This window comes from Amblyomma mixtum, chromosome 5, assembly GCF_055824585.1.
Source record: "Amblyomma mixtum isolate Tamu chromosome 5, ASM5582458v1, whole genome shotgun sequence".
In the NCBI taxonomy this organism is placed as follows: domain Eukaryota; kingdom Metazoa; phylum Arthropoda; class Arachnida; order Ixodida; family Ixodidae; genus Amblyomma; species Amblyomma mixtum.
Genome location: NC_143016.1, coordinates 4,538,916 through 4,561,105, shown reverse-complemented (window position 1 = coordinate 4,561,105; position 22,190 = coordinate 4,538,916). Strand labels below are relative to the sequence as shown.

The 22,190-nt window shown below is 48.4% G+C and overlaps 1 protein-coding gene across 3 annotated transcripts in view; it reads left to right on the top strand.

Moving 5' to 3' along the window:
• The window catches only part of LOC149341195 (uncharacterized), a 40,173-nt gene that overhangs the window by 8,448 nt on the left and 9,535 nt on the right, over positions 1 to 22,190 (top strand). For all 3 annotated transcript variants that reach the window (XM_089543125.1, XM_089543124.1, XM_089543123.1), the window contains exons 2-8: positions 9,258 to 9,399; positions 11,520 to 11,740; positions 13,679 to 14,028; positions 17,337 to 17,484; positions 18,390 to 18,695; positions 20,116 to 20,277; positions 21,631 to 21,756. In XM_089543125.1, coding sequence (XP_089399251.1) covers positions 9,393 to 9,399; positions 11,520 to 11,740; positions 13,679 to 14,028; positions 17,337 to 17,484; positions 18,390 to 18,695; positions 20,116 to 20,277; positions 21,631 to 21,756 — 1,320 coding nt within the window. In that variant the 5' untranslated portion in view covers positions 9,258 to 9,392. The remainder of the gene's footprint in view (positions 1 to 9,257; positions 9,400 to 11,519; positions 11,741 to 13,678; positions 14,029 to 17,336; positions 17,485 to 18,389; positions 18,696 to 20,115; positions 20,278 to 21,630; positions 21,757 to 22,190) is intronic.

Here is a 22,190-nt window from a genome sequence, read left to right as displayed (position 1 = left end):
GCAGCCAGAAGTAATCGGAGGACGCGCGCAGCAACTCAACTATGGACTAAATTTCATCAACGCTGAACCTGATAAGCATGATCGTCAGAAGATGTCGCTCCAGCCACAGCATTTTATCTCTTTCATTGGTGTCCCCAGCGTCACCGCGCTCCTTCTGCATTGCTGTTCAAGCCGATAAAAAGAAAATGCGAACAACGGACGGCGTAGATAGAGGAACAATTAGAGCAGACCAGCTACGAGCCACGGGTGCGATTTTTCGCGTCAGATAAGCCTTGAACGCCAGATGGAGGCTCTTTGAAGGTGGCACTGTCTCCTCTTGAGCGCGTTCCGTGGGTGAGCTCTGGCCAGCACTACTGCGGCGGCGAGTCTGTTGCCCCTCTTTGTTAAACGGTTTACGATACACAGAGCACACCAGTTATACCGGTGCAGATATCCTCGCGAGTGCAGTTTTTGGTACAGAAGGCCCAATCTCTCTCCTTTCGGGTGTAGACCTTGCTCCGTTTTAGGACTGTGCTGCGCGTGCGCAGTAGACGCCTTTATGAAATCCGCCAATCAGAATGCTGCTGGCACAGCCCAGTGGTATTATGGCGGCGCTCAAAAAGGTAAATGCGAAAAGGTCTGTAGCAGCCGTGTCGCGAAACGATTAGCCGCATCCCACAAGTCGCATCGTACGCTGTAAAATCCCAAACTGCCGCACAATGACGGCAGACAGATGCTCCAAAATATTACCGCGGCTTCTAAGCGATTACGACAAGTTAGTGATTGATCTTTTTTAATTAGCCCTGAATGAATTTCGAGAATTCTTCTAAATTTGGTGTACAAAACTTTGCAGTATTATTTTGTGTGCGCGCGTGCGTGTGTGGTATTGCATGTATAAATTCTGCTGCCGCATGCTCACATATTAAAAGACTATTGAAAATGATCATTTTGTTTAGCATAAGGCTGTAACTTGTCAAGGTTTCATATGGTTTTGCTGACGCTGTAATGGGGCACCTGAGACTTCTCAAACCATCGCAGAATGGCTTTATCTTTGTACACATTTGGGGGGGTCCTCCAAAGGGAACAGCCAGTCTGCATAGAAAAAGCAAATTGTTGGTTATTTCCCTTCAGAAAAGTAGAAAATTAATTTTGGACATAATACGCTGAGAGGAAAAGTGTTTAGAAAACAGGAGAAAGCATGTTTGTTGCATATAATTATGAAGTAACCGTTAATTGAAGGCTCGAACTTTGTTCTCTTTTATATTTAAAGACAATTTGACAACAAAAGGCGCTAACACAAGACAGGCACAGGAGACGAGGGTTGCGAAAGTGGCGCCAACTTGCAACTGATTTTATTGCCTTGAAAGGAAAAGCTTATGTAGGGCGATCAAAAAGAAAAAGAAAGACGCCCCAAAAAGAAAGATAAAAGCCAAGCCAGTGCGCACGTCATGCAAAACGCTCTGGAAATGTTCCTTCCAAATTATACAGGGAAACAAGTATCACTTACGTAGGCATCACCGGTCCCCTTGATGTGGTGCGCTTCCAGCAGCTCAGGTGCTACTCGGCAGCTCAGGTGCTACAGACACTTGGAAAGGGGAAGCCCACGGTTGTGCCTTACATGCACAAAGTCGACCGCATTATAAAGAAGGTAGCAATCAATCATCGCGTCCCTGTGGTGTTTTCGGCACGGCGAAAGCCCAGGATCAGTGGCCCAGGATCAGTGGCGAAGGAGCTCGACCAATTGGATGCAAAACGGAGCATATGCCAGAAAGTTTGTCAAATGTGCCACGGTTATCGCCTACCAAATTCCGCTGAAGTGGACGAGTGTATGCGTAAGACAGACTGGCCGCTGTGTTAATGACCGCGCAAGGGAGCATGCACTGTCGATAAGAAATGAAGGAGCGAACTTGCCCGCTCACTGCATTGCATGGAAAGGTTGCGAGCCATGACTTGAGAATATCAAGATTATAGTCAAGCGGGCAGAGTGGGTGAGAGAAAAAACGCGGGCTAATGGCATCCTAGTCGAAATCAAAAAGAAGAAATGGGCTTGGGCAGGGCATGTAACGTGAAGGCAAGATAATTAACGTCCCAAAGCGATGGTCCTTAAGGGTAACGCAGTGGACTCCAAGAGAAGGCAAGAGTAGCAGGGGGCGCCAGTAAGTTAGGTGGGCGGATGAGATTAAGAAATTTGCGGGGATACGGTGGCTGCAGCTCTCAAAAGACAGAGTTAATAGGAGAGACATGGGAGAGGCCTTTGCCCTTCAGTGGGCGTAGTCAGGCTGATGATGAGGTAAGAGCTGTTGGAAGCGTGCCACATTAAGAGAATCGGTGGTGCCTGCATAAGTGATAATTCAATTTCCCTGTATAATTTGTAAAGAAAATTCCTGCAGCGTTTCGCGTGAGATGCGGACTGGCTTGGCTTTTATTCCTCTTTTCGGGGTGCGTCTTTTATCACTGCATGCCTATATAAGCTTTGAAGGCAGTAAAATCAGTTGTACGTTCGTGCGAGTCCCGTCAACTTCGTCTCCCTTGTCTAGGCCTTTTTGTTAACGCAATTTGCTGTCGATTTGAAATCATGAACCAACACTCTTAGCATGAAGTACTAACAAATGGGAAGACCGTGTAAACATTCGCCAATGAATGAATGAATGAATGAATGAATGAATGAATGAATGAATGAATGAATGAATGAATGAATGAAGCAAACTCTCACACCCGCGGTTCGTCACAAAGCTGCGCAAATTGGGGCCACATATATGCTGCGTCCTCCGCGGTTCGCATTTCGTTCAGATCGTGCTATGCCCTGCAGGCGCAGCCAGCAACGCTTGGCTTATAGGTAGTCATTAGATAAGATTTCAGTGTACGGCGTTTCTTATCCTTGCACCGCCGAGATCGGAAGAATCATGGCTGCCGCGTTCAAGGTGCTGCTTCAGCAGGTTACGAAAATCATTTTTCCTGTTTTTTTCTTAGTGTGCGTTCACGGTATTGCCGAAGTTAGCAGTGCCAAGTATGCCGAAGTTTTATTTACCTCTTATAACAACGACATTGATAAGGCGGATACGTAAGGAACCACAAATGTTATTGCAGCTGCTAGCAACGTCAGGGAGGGGCAGCCATGAAGCTCGCAGACACGGTGGCTTGGAGAGAAGGATTTTTTTCATCGACTCGAAGCTGAAGCTAAGCCGGGTCACGCGCCCATTTGCTTACGTGGCAGGCGTGCGCTTCGGTGTTATCACAGGGCGCCCAGCTGATTATTAGCATGACTCACTACCACTCTGGCTTCCTTACTGCGTTTCACCAGACCTCATCGCGAAGCTGCTGCGAAAAAAAGAAAATAAAAACTTTACTCTCTGCATTTAAATGTTAATTTTTGCTCGAAATTTTTTTCTTCACTCGCTTAAAATTGGTGCGTGGGGAGCTAATGATATTCAATGATTGAAATCACTTGGTGTCTTCCGTTTCTGTTGACGTGCAGACCCGCTTTAGCACTTGAGAGGCGCACCACCGCCTCGGGCAAGCTATTTGAGGGAGGGGGAGAGAGGAAAAACAATAAACATCCCAGCCATAGATGCCGCTCGGTTAGACAGGGATGAATGTATAGCGGAACCCCCCCCCCCCCCCCCCTCCCCCTCCCCCGATACGCTTAACTGTTGCCGTCATTGCTGCCCGAGATCGAAGCAGGTTTGTGCTCAGATTACATATATCTCCACCTGCAACCACCTGACTGCGGATAGCATGTCCCTTCGTACGTGTTCAGTGGCACGTTTCACTCGCTGTCTTCCGTTTCTAGTGGCGGGCTGACCCCGCCTGCATGCTGCAGGAATCCGTACGTCATACTTCAGCAGACTTTTCCCCGCTATCTTTGGGCTAGCTCCGCGTAAACAACACCGAGGGTATAGACTCAAATGCGATTGAAATCCACGGAAGGATAAACATGTCATTTTGTTCGCAGGTGAAGCTGAGACGTCTCTCAGCAGCGATGCAAAGAGAAATTGATCTTGGCTGCACCTACGTGGAATCTTTTGGATGGTCGATGGCTCGTTTTCCAACAGCCAGCAAAATAGCACAAAATACGCGATTTCCTGAGAGAAAGCGTTCAGTGGCAGTTGCATTAAGTGGCAAACACTATATGTGAGCGAACATTTTGTTGACATCCGCGCGCGACGAACTCACTCCCGTGGACAGAAGCGAGTGGGCTCAGTGCGAAAATGCACGCCCGCCGGCTTGGTTACTAAATCAGTTTTCTGCTAACCCACCATCCCCTGTCTTTTCTTTATGTCGCTCTCCTCTTTCTTTCCCCCTAACTGTCACTTTTTATTTCCGCTTGTCGCAGCTCAGGCGCTTCTGGTTACGATGACAGATGCCGCGGCCAGAAAAAGAACTTGTCTCTCCTTTTTGTAATTTATTCTTCGAAAATAGACCACCACTACTACTTTTAGCTACAAGCACGAACAATATTAGCAAGTTCGCTGTTGCCGTTGGAGTGAAAAGTGAGCTGTCGGAAGTCTCGTTTTTCACAGCTGGGCACACATTTCCTGCTCAGCTGCATGTTCGTAGTAACAGGTTTGACGAGACTGAAAGCAGAAAAAAAATTGAGGTGTTAACATCTATCGTCGTGGGCCAACGAAATACGCGATCATGGCGTCATGCACTCTGCGCTGAGTGAAGCGGTTGCAGGGAACCTTTAGGGAGGGAACAGTTTGAAGCGAAACGTGCGGTCTAACGAGGCTACTTTTCTCCCTTTCCGAGCATGCGCTCTTCAGTGTGTCAGACTGTTAAGGGAAATGGCATTTATCTCGACGTGAATAGCACCAAGAAGACAACCTAAAAGGCGTCTGTGCGTCTTCCGTCTTGTGTTGTCTACTTCGTGGCCTTCAAGTCGAGGTCACGTTCGTTTCATCGCGGCACCGACTGCATGCAAGGTCATGGCGCTGCTGTTATCGCATTTCATTCGCTGACGAACACGTGTCTTCAAACCGCTCATAGGGTCGTAATGAGAGGTCACTATTACACCACGATAAGGAATTGAAGCGAATAGGCAGATAATTACGGTGAAGCCGGTTTTGTGACCGGGAAAATCTGCTGATGAGAGCTCTGCGGGGATGTCATTGTGCGCTTATTTCGTGATACACCAGTCTTGCTAAAATCTCGAGATTCGCCGCGAAATGTAGGAACTTGGCGGTGCGAAATGAACCGGGTCGTTGGTTTACAGGGGTTTAACGTCCCAAAGTGACTCAGGCTATGAGGGATGCCATAGTGAAGTGCTCGGGAAATTTCGACCACTTGGGGTTCTTCAACGAGCACTGAGATCGCACAGTACACGGGTCTCTAGAATTTCGCCTCCAACGAAATTCGACCGCCGCGGCCGGGATCGGACCCGCGTCTTTCGGAAGAGCATCCGAGCGCTATAACCACTGAGCCAGCGCGGCGGCTATAAACCGGGTTGTCTTCCCTGTGGTCTACCCCGTCATTCGTGCGTACCTTGTTTCTTCACCGTGACAGCGAGGAATGTAACGAAAGCGCGACACTTCTCCGCGAAACAGAAGAGAGCGTTACAATCAGCGATTTGGGTTCAGATCCCGAGTTTTGATTGAATCGCGATTTCATGGTCCGTAGACATATTGCTCCTTCGCGTATTTGGATAGCTGCTCCGGATCGCTGACTGGAGCCGTAAGATCTCAAAGCACAGATCAACTATATCGTCCAAACCAGAAATTTGGACGAAGGTGTAGATCAATGGAGCGAGGGATCGATATCATATATTGCATATTAGACCGCTGCTGCTTCGTGCGTGCAAGCCAAACGCAGTTAGAAGCATATTACAAAGCTGGCTGGGCTCCTTGTGCACGTTGCCGCGGCGATTTCTATGGGACATGTAAGACGGCGGGATTCCGTGTTCTGTGCACGCAGCATTGAAGCCAATTTACTGCTGGTAACTTGAAGACGTGATAGTATTTGAATTTTGGGTAAACGCGCATTGTTTGGAATGCATTTAATTGATTCATCCGCAGTGATTTTAGTGTCTGGATAAATTGACTCTGTTGGATTGTTCAATCATGCGCCTTGGTGGGTCATCTCACGACATATAACATGCTCTGGCGCCTTAGTGTATTGACAGTAAGAGGCGGTTGGGGTGATTATCAGTCGGAATCTAATGGCCCTGAAACCGCGCTGGCTGTATAATGCACGAAGCGCGTGTTAACATATTTTAACTTTTTTAATATTTTAACACCTGCAGTGTGATCATGCTTTGCGTATACCAAGCTTCAATTTTCCTCTTCCTTTTTCGTGGCCTTGATGTCTCCCAATCTGCAGCAGCCTTATCCAAGGATGCATCTGCTCCAGACTGGGATCATCCGAATGTAGTAACAATCGTGTCAGCGCGCTGTTGCTCGCAACGGGGCAGTGAAGCGAGCACTTCGCACCCGGAAGCTGCGCCCTGGTTCCCTCTTCCTCGTTGCCGCAGGTTTCAGCTGCACCGTAGCTGTGTTCGATGTGTTCGATATTGGGTTACTGCGTTCCTTCACCCCCCTCATCCGCCTTGGCAGAAGAGAAAAGAAGTCGCGAAGTATCTATCGTCTGCTGCGCTCGACATCTGAGGCGAGTCATGCCTCTACGGCGCAATGCGTGCCTTCGCTTTTATTGCGCTTCTCAGAATGGGCGAGTAAATTAGTTAGAATTCCGACTTTAAAAGGCACGATCGGCTCATACGGGGTGGACGAACTGACAACCTGTGCAGGCTTGGTACAGTCTGTGAAGCTTCGTGTGATGTTCTTCTTGTTCATGCCTACATCCATCATGCAGTTCTCATTGCGCATTCGTTTCAGGTTTGCTTTGTTTTAGCTTATGCTGCACATATCTACTGAAAGCTCGGACTGCAATCTTTTTTTTTTCTTCGCGCAAATTAGAAAGTTTTTTTCTCGTTCAACTCCTATGGGGGCTGCCTGCGTAAATGTAAATAGCACCTTCTTAGTATGGCTTCACAACCCGGCTGTGCACAAGCAATATTTAAAATTCAGTAGGCTGGATGCATTTTGAGGACCTTAGAAGCAACCTTTTTTTCTTTTTGGCAAATAATGAATGCAAGAAAAAACGGTTTCAAAACTGTTACAGAGAAAGGCAGCACATTTTTTTTTTTTTTTTTGCGGCGGAAGTTGGCATTACTGTAGGCTTTGGTGTGCAATCTATGCAGAGGAGAACATATCGTAGTGATCTAATGAACGATGAATGAAGCGGTAGGTGGGATCTTTTTCGGGCACTTAAGCTGTTTGTAGTCCAGAAAAAGACAGTCCAGTGCTCCGTCCATGCGATGTTATCCCAGGAGAGGTCTCGGATGTGTTTCGTGTTAGGATTTTCGGTCAGATGGAGAACAGCCTAAGTGGTACAGGAGCTGCGCAAAGGCCAGTAGAGTGGTGTTTTGGATAAGGATGACAATTAAATGCCCGAAGAAAAGAGAATGTGAACAAGGGTGGGGTAAGTGACTGAACAGTGCCGAATTTATTTATTTATTTATTTATTTATTTATTTATTTATTTATTTATTTATTTATTTATTTATTTATTTATTTATTTATTTATTTATTTATTTATTTATTTATTTATTTATTTATTTATTTACAAATACTGCTTATCCCAATTGGGATTGTGGCAGGAGGGCTTAGTAAGGTTAACAGAACGCGGTCAAGCATAATCGGAACATTCAACTGGTCAGCATGTTAAGAAAAACAACAAACGGTAAAACGAAAATACAACCGAGCTGTGACGGAAACAATCAAATAACACATAAAATAAGGCTAATGTCGGTATTATTATACAAAGAATAACAAAGAATAACAATTTGCAGTAAAACGTTACAACACCACCCGTAAAGAATGGCGCATTCGCGTCGGCTTAGGGAAAGACTGCCAGCCATTTAACATCTACGTGGCGAAAATAGCCCGCACCAGCGGCTGAGTGGATTTTGACTCTCGGATGCTGAGCTCAATTTCACATAATCGAATCTCAACCATGCTAAACCGCATTTAAATGGGGGAGGAATGCAAAAACTCTCGCGTGCTGTGCGTCAGGAGTGCACTTTAAAGAGCGCACCAGCAGGTCGAAATCGATCATATGCGGCGTCCTTCATCACCACTCACTGCAGCGTATATTGCAGCCCAAGGCGAGGCGTTGCACTGGATCAAAAAGTTGATGAATTATCGAATTACTCTGCTTCTCCCTTTCAGTCTCACTGTTGTTGCTAACAAGCCACCAGAAACAAAAAAAAAAAGTACGCCTCCTGCACTTCTGTGCGAACCATTGTGCGAACCAATGGGCGCTTACAATGGGCCACATATACAGGACGTTTAACCTAAGACGTGCCACAGTTTCTTAAAAATAGGCGTTTTGAGTTAGAAGAGTGCTTTCTTCGGCATAGCATTGCCAAGCGACATGTGCTATGTGCATGTGCTAACATAATTATAAAGTGCTTTCTAACTTCGCTAGGTAAGGCGTGACAACGGTTTCATCTCTGAGGCGTGCTTTGTAATAAATGACCTGGACTGTACATCAAGAATACAGCAAAGATGTGCTAACTAGCAGGGCTGGTTAACTAATATCGAATAACAAACTTCTAACTATTCCTGTTAGGTTCCTGAATTGTTGAGATGCGTGTAGCCCACCGTAATATATATCCTTACCAGTTTTTGGAATTTCGAAAACGTGGTTACTGTGGCCCAAAAAATTTTGGCTATTTCGACTAGTTAAATGCACTGGAGAGGTAGCTTTGCCTGCAAGCTTTTCGAAAGCGCATGTATTTTGGCGCGATGTAGGCAAAATTTGTTGGACCACATCGCCGAGAGCAACCACGTTTTCGAAATTCTGAAAACTGGTATGGATAGTACTTACGGTGGGCTACACACCTCTCAGTAAATAAGGAGCGTAACAGTATTAGCTAAAAAGTTAACTATTCAATATTAGTTAACCAGCCTGCTAGTTAATACACCTTAGCTGTATTCTGGTATACTACACCACTGGCAGCGCTATGCCGAAAAAAACGCTCTTCTAACAGAAAAAAAGCCTAAATTTAAACATTGTGGAAATTCCTAGGTGAAACACCCTGTATACGTATCTTCAGACCGGCCGACACATGTTCGGGTCGGGCGCTCCTGTGCCCGGGCCTACCTGTGACAGCGTTCTCGTAATCGCGTTCCCTTTCGTTCGGGTCGCGCACGTATGCGGCACCGACGGGCGCTCGCTCAAGAGCAGAGGCCGCGTCAAACCCGATCGTTCCCCTATCTGCAGGCGGCGAGCTGATCGGCTGGCGTCACTCCGGCGTCACATTTGTTCCGGCTGGACGACACCCCTGAAGCCGGGCATTCCCTCCTCTGCGCTGCTCGCCTGCGCGCTTCGCCCGCCAGGCTCCTCTCGTCTTGACCCATGCCCGGTAAGTAATACTCTTGTTTGTATATGTGTATGTGAGGTCGGAACTGTCGTTAGCCGCTATTCTCACTGTTCTGCTTTCACGAGCACTGCATGAGGTAAATCAGTAGCTGGCAACGGTGCCATGGGTATAGTCATCTGCTGAATTCTGGTAACTGCAACTGATTGGAGAGGGACAACGAAGGGAAGCGTGCGCTCTGGTCTAGTCTGCAACGAGCAAGACCGCAGTTATTGCCGCCGCGGTGGCTCAGTGGTTACGGCGCTCGGCTGCTGATCCGAAAGATGCGGGTTCGATCCCGGCCGTGGCGGTCGAATTTCAATGGAGGTGAATTTCTAGAGGTCCGTGTATTGTGGGATGTCAGTGCACGTTAAAGAACCCCAGGTGGTCGACATTTCCGGAGCCCTTCACTACGGCGTTCCTCATAGATTGAGTCGCTTCGGGAGGTTAAACTCCCATAAACCGTAAACCAATTCTTGATTATTTCAGACGCATGGCGGTATCTGTGAATAACATGTATAGCAGGAAAACACAAACGAAAGGTGCGATGAGCTTAAAGTGCAAATAAATATGTGATTAGGCGATATATTTCACACCCTTTGTAGTTATTCTTCTGGTGCATTCACCGAAGTAGAGTTTTGCGAATATTAAGTTGTTCCAAAACGAGTGGAATACGATTAGTTCCAGTAATTAACAATGAAGCTCGGGTGCATTCATTTTTAACGGCAGTTTTAATTTCACTTGCTTGAACATTGAACTTGTTGAGCAATGGACCAGTAAAGGGCGAAAGGCATTGTTCTGTCCAAGCGTGTCACATGTAGCAACATCACTGCCGTGTTTACACAAATGACATGGCTATCTTGTCCTTATCACGAAGGCAGCAAAGTAACGCGGAAAACATGTTGCATGTTGAAGCAGCAACTGCGTTTGAAATTGTAAGAAATTACATGCATTGCGGAGAAAAGGTGTACAAAAAACAAAATATGTTCTCATGCCAAAAATTTTCACTCTTTGAGGTGACCAGGAGTCGCTCTGTTTGCGCACCGACGATTCCTGCAGCCAATAGGAACGCTTCTCTGCCGGTTACCCGGGTAGCTGGTGCATTGCTGTCCGCGTTTTATCAAGCTGGTTTGTATGTCTGCAACAACGAGCGTTTGACAGCTATTTGTGCAGATATGTGTGCACATATGTGTGCCACTTTTTTCTGTTGGTCCAATGGCCGCACGTCTCGTGGAGCGTGGTAACAGACGCTCTTTTATCCCGGCTTCCACAATTTTTCGCGTGTCACCATACATGCGGAGCACAAGCACAGGCGCCAGTGTAAGGTTCCATGACAGCCTAGTCATATACAAGTTTCGTAAAAGCGTGGTATTCGACAACGGTGCAAGGCTGCAAATCTGGCACCAACATAGCAGCCGTCTTCACAGAAACTCAGTGACGCGCAGTGCACATATTGGAGCTGTGCATCTAATGCCCTGCGCCAGCGTCTTTAGCAAAGCATTACAAAAAGCTTTAGTCCTTTGGAATAGTTTTACCGCATTACCACCTGCCCTCCACGACTCTAGTGGGTGGAATTCTGCAAAATCGAATGCGCAGTCGCATGCTGTTCCACCAAATGCACTGGGTGCTATGTCATTCTCTGCACAGCCGACAACACGGTGCGCGATGGTGCTGGGTTGTTGTGTGCTCTTCGCTGAGCCTCTCTAACTTGTCAGCTAACAAGTACAGTTAAACGTCGTTATAACGAAGTTGAAGGGGCCCGGAGAGAACTTAGTTATAAACGTAGCTTCATTATAGCCCGTGTTGACCAAGCTTCCAATGGGAATCGTTATTTCTTCGTTATATCCATTATTTCGTTATAGACCGCTTAGTTATAACGAAGTTGGACTGTACTCGATTTTTCTGGAATATTTTATACGCATAGGTGGCTCAATTGTCGAATGGAATAAACGTACGAAAATGTTATGTTTGAAATTTAGAATATTCGCGCACCGCCAATAAAAAGCGAAATGGTATTATATGCACGTGCCCCGCACTGTGGCTGTTTGTTTTTTATGGACGTTTTATTTGGCCCCCGATCGTCGGAGCTGCCTGAGGCATCATCGAACAACGCTGGCGATTCGCAGGTCCGTGGCAGCGCACCTTCGATCTCATGGCGCCGACTCTGGGCGGCGGATCCGACTCTACCGGAGGCCATGGGCGCGAGGCGGCGGTGGCATCCGCAGGCGACTATTCGGTGACCCCCTTGTCATCGGCGGCTGCTTCGGCGAAGGGCTCTGTGAACCCGGGTTTCGTCGCAGACGAGAATGGGCAGTGCGTCGCCGATAGTGTGTACGCCATGGAAATGGTGAGTGACGGCTTTGGTAATCGACGCAGGCGGAATTCCAGTAGTCTTTAGAGTTATACACTTTGTACACGACTTCAAGGAAGGACGTTGCGGAATCCGAACTGTTCTTCGGTGGTGCATACGCAGGACGAATGAGATAACTGCAGGCCACTCACCCAAGAGACAAGTTGCACTAGAATACTCTTCATGCAAGAAAAACAAAGAATGGTTTTATTAACGACGCCGTGATGGACACTGACATTCAGCCGTTCTGACAGACATTCGCGGTGGTACCAGTCGTACTGGCCAGACAACGCCCTAAATAGCATCCGGGTCCCGCTATGTCGTGGCACCCCGAACTAGCGTCAATGCCCACTGATGTCCGGCCTCGTGTGCCTTCTACGGTGGCTGCTCCCTGCGTCGCGTCCCTTTTCCCATTCTGTCCCATTCCGCAGGCGCTGCCGAATTCCCGCTGAATTGGATTATGGTAACGGGTTGCGGAACACGCTGTGCCAAATCCCCTCTAATTATTGAGGATACAGTCCTAGATGGATCCTTGAAGATATCAGTGCGAAATACCTCCACTGTGCCGATTACAACACATGTACTCTCCGTTCATTTCAGTCGGATGGCCGCATGAATGTTTCTTGCAGCATTCTACACGTTCCTATTTGCCCTGTTACAGTTATCACACGGATCTTCACCTACACGCACGCATGCACCTTGTATCGGTAGCAGTAGCATTCGCATTTCTAACAAAGCACCGAACAAATAAATGTGCATGGTCAAGAGTCGCGTGGTGTATACTTTGGCACCTGGTAAGAGTTGCAGCGCGCGGGCGCTTTCCGCTAAAAGCTCCGACAAAAGAGCCGCATTCCAAAGGCGCGCTTCATTCCGGCCGTTTTCCGCTGCTGCCTTCTTTGCTTGGCGCCACGTCCATCGGCCGTCGAAGTGATAAGATATTGACGCTCCGATGAGCGTGATCTCCTCTCGGTAACATCGTGATCAGGGCCTTGGAGCTCTAATTTTATTCTAGATAAAGGCGTCAATGGCAGCGCGAGATAGAAATTTATCTACGACGTGATTAGGTGAAGAATGCCGTAATTCTTGTTCCAACTTTGAGGGTGGCAACGGGGAGTGAAGATCTCTATTTCTATTTTCCAGCGCGTCGTATACGAGTGCGCGAAAAGCGTGCCCCAGGCGCTTGCTTGTCAAGTGTAGTCAGTGCCAGACAGAAGGCACTTCCCGACTACGCTCATTAGCATCGCTTAGAGCCACTTTCTAGATGTAAATATATGAAAGGGCACGAACGCTTTATAAGAATAGATCGGATGACTGTCGAAATATAAGTGGGGCATGCCTTGTATTTTTTTTTAACTAGTTTTATCGACCACTTTAGTCATTTCCGAAGGCTGACCCGCTGCGGCTGCTGACTTTGGAATTTTTGCAAGCTTCTGAACATAAATAACGATGTCGTTTTTCGCGATGCGCGAGGCCTCCAAATTTCAAAGGCATCAATACGCCTTCGAAGGTTTATATATAACTGTTAAGGATGCGCGTGAGTACGATACCACCTTAGAAGTGCATTACCATCCATTATCGTTAAAAATTCCATTTTTCAGTTCAAGTATTTCTTTCAAGCATTTGATGCCCATTACACTATGAACACTATCACCAATATTTTTACTTATTTTTCGGTAAGCTACAAGAAACTCCTTTTTTTTTTTTGTAGTAACCCCGTAACACCACAATTACTCGCGGGCTAATTATTTTAAATAATCTTACTTTCTAAGCACTATTACTGGGTGGAAAAATCTCGCTGATGACGAGTACACGACGCAGAACTCGTTGTGTATGACGATCAGCCAACTGTTTGTTTTAGTTAGCCTTCCGCGGTATTTTCCTTGCTGAGCCGGCATATGAGTTTTTTTTTTTGTTTTGTGTCGCTCCACGCTGCAGCAACCTGTAAAGCCCGTGACCTCCCCTTCCGTCGCCGCCGCCTTCGAGCGTGTGCCGTCTTTCTCCGAGAAGGCCCCCTGGAAGCGGCGTCTGCCGTTCTTCCTCAAGGTGGCCGCCGCCCTGCTCTTCCACGTCTACCTGGCGACAGGCATCGCGCTCACGTGGAGCAGCACTCCGGACTTCTGCCACGACGTCAAGTTCCTAACGGTGATCACCGTCATCGCCTACCTGTTCGTGGCGTGGAACGCGGTGGCCGCGCTGATCGACCGCTACGGGGGACAGAGGGCGGCCGATGTACGCCAGAAGGTCCTCGACTCATTCACGGCCGCACAGCAGAAGCGCCGCTGGATGTGAGTCGTACGTTCCTTCCTTCTTCCTACGGCCGGCTTCCAAGCTGTGGGTTCCAAGCTGTGGGATTGAGTGGAAGCTGTAGTTCCGCTAAGTGACGGTGTGGACATTTCAGTAATGAAGGATACAGAACAAGTATAATAAAGTGGTAGGGTTTTAACGTAGTTAAGCCGAGTAGACTGCGTAAGCAATTCCGCACCCGTAGCTTGAAATGTTCTTGAGGGTGCCAAGGTCACCTTCAAGGTCACCCTCCCATTGGCGCGACGCACCTCCGCACTTACCCGAGCTTCGTCCGATTGGCTGCAGCTTGCGCGACTCCGAACTAACCCGCACTTACCCCGAGTTACTCCGAGGCTTCATACAAAATTCATTAATGGGACCGTGTTAAACAGTGATTTCGCGCTACAGGCGTCTCAGGAGTACGGCATACGATCAGCGCTAGCTGGTTCGCGAAATGATAGACGGAACAATGGCGATGGTTGCTGTGTTGGTGGGTTAAGAGTATAGTTCACTGTAGTTAAGGGTATACCCGCGGTACTTATGTGGAGTTGGAAATCCTCCACTATCGGACTCATGTACTGTATGTAGCGAAGGGTTATCCATCGAGAAGGCGTATTACTGCGCTTGGCTCCCGCTTTTTGCTCTGTGCCGTCTTTGTTTCTTGCAATCCTGATTGTGTGCCTGTTTTGCGGTAAGGGAAATGCGTGTATATGGGCATGACCGCATTGCATTGCTTGATGGACTCGATAGCTGCACACGTTGCTTGATGCTGTGGACTGCGTTTGATTGGTTTTGAGGGTGAAGTCCATGATTCGACGTTGAGGATGAATTCTGTCGTGGTGCAAGACGTTGAAGTGGAAGTCGGCAGAAAGTACGATTGGCGAACTGCGAGTGTGAACCTCGCGAATTTCAGGATGTTTTCCCGGGAAGCGTTTGTGGCACAGAAGGGGAGCTTCACCCATCAATGACGAAGCTGGCGGGATGCCCGACACCTTTCTTCCCTACTCCCCACCAGTATCCTGGAGCGCTTGGCTAAACCCGTCGGTGGATAAACAGCGGGCTCCAGACGAATAGGGGACCCACCTTCTAGGGTTTTAAACTACCACCGAAATTAATCTTATTGGCGGCGAACAAGACAGCTGGCATTGTAAAATGTGAAGCTATTCCGAACCCGTGCCCCAGAACCGTAGTGGACCGTGACATCACGTGATAGAGACAGTGACATCACGTGATAGAGACGGTGACATCAAGAGGCCGCCATGGTTTGCGATACTTTCCAATGGGGCACTGGCACAGGGTGGAAAGCTCAGCGGTTGGAGTATGGCATAGATGGTGGAGGCCTGTCCCGAGAGTTTCTTGTATGTTTGGGCTAGACTGAAAGAAAAATTCTGTATTAAAAAAAGCAGAGAGATGCTTGCAAAGGACGATTATACTGGAACGTATATCGTACCTGGCAAACGTTTATTGCAGAGGGCTGCAGAGTGCAGTGTTCAGTACCGTTAGATAAGATCTGCAGTTGATAGTAGTTGCTTACGGTTCCTATTGAAGCTGCTGTCACAATGGCTTTTCTGCTCTGGCGACTGGAGTAGTTGAGGTATCACAGTGGCGAAACAGTCTTTCTATAGCTGCACACAGAGCAGCAGATAACAATAATTGGGGCAAGGAATAGCGCAACGCCGTCGCTTACGTCTTTCTGCAGGCTTAGTATTATACTTCTGGGTGTAACAAGCGATAAAATACTAGCGGGACCTTTGAACACCAGTGCTGAACAGAGAACGATAGCACGGGACGCACGGACACGCCTTAACGCTCTTCGTTTTAATCTCTGCGGGGTAATTGTTCGCGAGTACTGGTTGGCCTTTGTTTTTCGGCGAGAGGGGCACATGCCGCACTGCGCATGATTTTATCGGAAAAAAAAACCAGGCGGGCATGTATACATGGATGAGCTGTATTCCCTTGCCATCCGGAGACAGACCATCTTTTGATGAAAGGTTGCCACGGGAACACACGAGTTCTTTTGGTCCTATTGGTACGGGTTTCGACGGCAACGGTAAACTGCATAGTTGATTATTGCTTTTCTGACCTGCTGCGAGTTTGTACGGAACAAGTTCTGTTTGGAAGGTCGCTCTGGGCGTACGCGTATGCCTTGCATGTTTCCTTCTTTGCTTCGCAGCATCCGAACGGAGGTCGCTCGTATAAAAAGTTCGTCGAGCTTGGCTGGCAAATCGCCACCAAGAAGTTTTTTTCTCTCTCTCTTTTTCCGCCATCGCATGTATCGCATGCAGCGACGTCGTCGCGTGCTAAAGCCTGAAGTGTCGGACGTGAAATACTGGGTACGGCATACGCCACAGAGGCAAAGGACATTGCGGAGCAAGCTGTGTTCACGTGTTTTGTGCACCTACACATGCGGCAAGTAAACGACATAAAACGTCGGTTTTTCTATCTTCTGCCTTTCTCAAATCTGGGTTGAAGCTAGGACCGCTGGTATGAGCATGCCTGAAATTCGGGTGTCACTCAGCCTGGGACAATAATGCAGAGGAGTCTTTCCCTATTTGCAACTCTGTGACGTCATAAGGCATTGAACGGAAGGCAGAGATGCTCGTTACATGTGTCAAGCATGTCCGTACGTATCTCTCTCTATCTCTTTCCGTCGCCACCTTTTCTTCAACAACGGGGAAGCCACGCATGGGCCTCACTTGCTCTCAGGAGGCCCATGCTTTGCCTACACTGCTGCTCACACGTGCGGTTACGAAAGTTACCTGCAGAACCGTAGACAAACGCGGAGGAATCGTATTGAAGAGAGGAACAGTCGACACACGTCGCCTGTCGTTTCTTGGTGCGTTCCTTGTACAAACTTCCGCAGCGCGAAAGATTTTATGTTGCGGACAGCCAACAGCCATCGCCACAGAATCATCGAAATAGGCGTTCGGTGACGCTACTCGGGTTAGTTCTGGTTAACATTTGCCCCTTCGGGCTCGTCACGGTAACTAAGGAGTTCTGTTCCCGAGCACGAGGTCGTCGGATCGAATCCCACCCGCGGTGCCAGTGAAGAGGTACTTGGATATTTCAAAGCTACTCTCTTGAGCGGCCGCCTCTGGGCGTTTGTTTTTATTGGCCCCGATGAACGGACAACTTTTGTCACGGCATGTCAAAACGTGGGCGAACTCTACTGCCGCCTTCCCTCTCCTTTAGTCCCCTCCGTCACGCGTGGGGTAGCCAAAGAGGCAACACGCCTGCGTCCCTTTCTTATTCTCTCTCTCTCTCTGGTGTCTGTACCAGTTCCTCTGAGGCCGCGTGCTGTTCATCGCAGGCGCCCTTGCTTGTGGCTGCTGCTGTGGTTGTGCCTGCTGTCGTTCCTGGTGTACGACTCGATCAACGATAGCTACCGGCTCATCTCGCTCGGCGGTATCGTTGTACTCATCTTCCTCGGATTCGTCTTCTCCAATGATCGCTTCAGGGTGAGTGACTTTTTGTTTTTGACTCAGTCCCGATCTTATCGTTTTACCGCCATGCAGAATAATCCTCTTAGAAAGTAATTACTCATTAGCATCCACCTGAACGCAGCCGTACGGCTACAAAGGAAAGGAACTACCACCGGTGAAGCTCTACCAACTTAGCTAAGTAGGGCAGGCAGAATAAAAAGTAATACGCTTCGTACTGACAGGGCGCTGACCATGTTGTTCTGTTGTGCCTGCGCCGGTGGCACGTGTGGTGCCTCCGACCAGCTCCGCAACTCCCGAGTCAACTTGCGTCGTTGAACATCAACGGCACTGTCGCATCAGAGCTGCACACCGTGCTCGAGCTGTAGGTTTGCAGTCAAAGCAGAAATTAACTTGTGCCAAGAAGAATGCATACGAATAAACTCGGTCTTCTCGACCTGACACCAGGACGAAGGGGTGGGAACGACGCCTGCACTGCGCCCCACCTCCAACGCTCTGGGAAGCGCCTGTTATTAGGCCTAACAGGATACTGACCTGCAGGTGAACTACTAACTGAACTGCAGGAGAACAGGAATTTTCGCTGACGTCGCATCACGGCACCGACGTCTTTAAGAGCCAGTCCCTTGACTATCAGTGCGAAAAAAGTTTTGATGGTAGCCTGGCGCTCCCTGGTCCATCAAAGTATACAGACCTCATTTCTGGCTGAAAGCTTCGTTCAGAAATGGGGAGAAAGTTCTCGACACGAATGCATCGTTTAAAGCTTTCAAAAAAACTTTATCTACAGCAACCAGCAGTATTGTTATAGACCAGGTTATTTCCTTTTTTTTTTTTTCGCGGCAGCCAATTACGCTGTTTCTGAGTATCCCGCCTATTATCGCCGATGTCCGCGCATGCGCACTGACTTGGCGCGTGTTGCATTCTAGGTGAACTGGTACCAGGTCATGTGGGGCCTGCTTCTCCAGTTTCTGCTCGGGCTATGCGTACTGCGCTGGAGCGTGGGCCGAGACGCGCTCCAGTGTCTCTCCAACAAGGTCAAGAACTTCCTGGACTACACCAATCGGGGCTCCTATTTCGTCTTCGGCCACCTCGCGTCGGGGTGGAACCTGACCGACGCGCTCGGAGGCCTCATCACGGCCCTGCCGAGGGGGAACACGACGATGGACGCCGATAACGCCACCATCGAGGTTATCGACACCATCAAGTCGCTCTCCCCCGTTTTCCTCTTCCAGGTGAGGCCATGCAAAATAAAGCTGTTTCCAGAACGTGATTACTCAAGTAACTAGCTGGAGTAGCATGCCAGGCTCATAACCAGGCAGACCTCTCCTTTATTCATGAAAGTCTGTCTCTCTCTCTCAAGTAACTAGCCTTTCGCGGGTTGTTGTCACTTTATTTGTCCAAACAGGACCGGCAGTGTTTCGACTGCTGACATGATCGAAATGTTTTCAGGATTTCAAGCGCTTGCTGGGTTCGATGAGCGTTCGGATTTTATGCGAAGCTTACTAGCCGCACAACCGAGCTCTTTCTTGCTGCGCCGCGCGCGGCCGTGTAGCTACCACTTGACCTACATCGGCGCACCACGTGATATAACGTCACAACAGCTGTGAAAGCTGGGGCTCAACTCGTGCGCTCGCTTGCGGACGCGCAGCCTCCATCGGCGGCTTAACTCCCGCTCCTTCCGCTAGGGGCGCTGACGTCACAACAGCTGTGAAAGCTGGGGCTCAACTCGTGCGCTCGCTTGCGGACGCGCAGCCTCCGCCGGCGGTATGCTTCGCATCCTAGGCTTAACCATAGGCTAAGCCAGGCCATTTTTCTGACAATTCAGTTCAGCTTTCAGAATTGAAGCGTTCACAGTTTTGCAGGAATCAGATAGGCATGTGAGCCTTGTACTAGTAATCTAGCGGTGTTAGGATGGGTAGTCTAAAAGGTTGGCATTGCTCGGAAAAAGACGAATGTGAGTTGACCTATGACGCGAAGAAATCATTTGAACAAGGAATGTTATGTGTGCGTGGTGTGTAAACTGCGGTGCGTCGACACAGTTTCGTGCGTGGATCCCGGAACCTATGCTACACCGCCACTAACTTCAATGCGGTGATTACGAAGGCCTTTTCGGTGCAGACGTCATGGGTTTGAATCGAGTGGCGGGAAAAAAAATTTAAACGCAATTTTCTCAGCCAAAGATGCTTATTTTACGGCGACAATGGCAACACACCCGGAAAGCGCCATAGAATCGACTTTTGCTAAGAATAAAAATTGAATGCGGTTTCCCTCAGTCAATATCCCCTTAATGTTTTCGTGTCAGCAGCGCAGCCTGTCAAGATGACGAGTTTTTAGCCTGAAATCGCATTTTCTACTGCCATTTGGAGGAATTCAAAATGCTCCAGCCGAGGTACAATAATTCTCATTTTCTTCCTGAAACGTTTTCTGCCATGTCACGCTACTAAAAAAAGTATTGAAACTGGTGGCATCTTGGCATCTTTGTCGATGGCCCATCAGATGGTCCGCCACCGTCGATCCCACTATAACAGTGTAGTAGTGCTAGCCCATCTTTTTTGTGTAGGCTGCCCTGTGATACGAATGCGTCTGTGGCTGACGTCTGCTAGTAAGTTGTGCGATGACGCTTGGCGCGTTTTCTTCCTCTTCCGGTCGCAGGCGCTTCCGGTGATATTTTTCTTCAGCTTTTTCGTGAACATCCTGTACTTCTACGGCATCATGCAACGGCTGGTGCTGGTGGTCGGCAGCTTCCTCCAGCTCACCATCGGCACGACCGTCTGCGAGTCCATGACGGCGGCCGCCAACATCTTCCTCGGCATGGTAAGCAAGACGTGCGCACCGCGGCAGCCAGGAGCCAGAATCGTGCGTCCGGCTCACCAGAGTGCACAGCGCAACAAAGGGACATTAGGGATAAACTGAAGCGGGCTTGTTTCATAAGCATGTGGTTAACTAGAACAGAAAACTGGGCAAGTTGGAAATATTCATAAGCATGCTGCATTGCCCTCAAGACATTTTTTTTTCTTTAGGTGTGGATCTCTGAGGCTAGGCTACACAGTCATTCATTTCCAAACAGTTATCACGGAGACCTTTTCTGTCTTCACATTACGATTTCGAATCGGTTGGCAGAAAAAAACAAACTAAAATTCCACTTTCAAATCCATTTTCTCAGGAATAAATTGATATTTTGCTGCCGAGCAAACATAAACGTAGCCAGAAAGAGCCGTACAGCTAATTTTTGCGAAGAACAAAAATTCGATTGAGTTGTTTTCAATGTCCCTTTCTTGTCTTTGTTAGGGTTGTAGTATTCGTTATTTTTGAGCGAGAGGCACTGAACATTGACAGGCTGCACATTGACTGGATTCGGTTATACGAAACACGCTCTCTCAAATGGAGCTCACAAAAGGGAGGAAATTTTGATCCTTGCCTCCGAGCTGTGGGACAAAGCGAGCATTGACCGTGACAGATGGGTGCTGAATTGATGTGGTCAAGATCTCAAACTGCTTCATGTTGTCCGGTCACGTCCATAGAACATCGCATGGAAAAGGCTAAGTGCGTTTGGGTCACAGTGTATTAGGTTGCTTTTTTCGTAAATGGTGTGCTCTTTCTCTTTACGCGTTACAACTTCAATGAACTTACCGTAAAATAATTTAGTCGGACGTATACCCCTGTGGTAGTGCGAATTCCATGCGACAGCTGGGGTGGTGTGAAATGTCGATGCCAATCGCAGTGTTTAATAACTCCAGGTGTGAGGTGCATGGCGCCTGTAAGATATGCGAGTAAGCTCTATGTGAATGCCTCGTGACGTCACGAGATATGTCTTTGTGCTCGCGCCAGTCAGTGATTTACATGAACAGCTAACCAGCATGGCGCGTTCTTTTCACGTTCTTGCCACTTTGTTTGTATTCTGAGTGATGCGTCGCACCTTTTGTGCTACAACGCCAACGACAGCTCCCCCGCATGAGCAGGAAATGTGGCCTCAACAGTTGTCGCTGCAAAATGCTTGTCTGACAGTGAATATATAAGCATTGCTGCTGTAGCACCTGGCGCCCTTGGGTACAGTGGCAGAGCCTGCAAAGTGAGCCATCAACAGTGGGCTTTATCAACAGGATGAACGTATGTCCTGTAGGCGGACATGCAGTGTAACTGGCGTACCGCGTGCATGTATTACCGCAGTCCGAGGCTCCTCTCGTGGTTCGACCGTTCCTGTCCAAGATGACGAAATCCGAGCTGCACACTGTGATGACCGGCGGCTTCGCCACCATCGCCGGCAGCGTCATGGCTGCGTACATCGCCTTTGGGGTGAGTATGCTTACTGCCCGCACATCTGTAAACTGCGAGCAACTTAAGAACATGTCTGCTGAACCAAAACCTGTGTCGTTTCGGTTAGTTGGAGGTCCGTATCGAATATTCCGAAAAGCAGCGCAAGGGACGAGACATCAAAGATTGTGCATCCCTGTTGCTGCATTCTGTAACTTCGACCCCAACTATCCAACTCGTGATTTTAATGAGCACTACGTGCATGTGCAGCTTCCATTGCATGCGTGTTTTCCTGGGGAGTAAAACTGTTTTCAATACATTTGTGCAAGCAGTTGCGCCTAGCGTTTGCCCTGTGTGTATGGACCCTTTTTTTTTTCCTGCTTCGGGCACTGTCCTATCTTTCCATGCCAATCAACCTGCTTCAGTTCCATCGCTTTTAAAACGTACCAAACCGCTATCAGAGCATGCTTATTTTC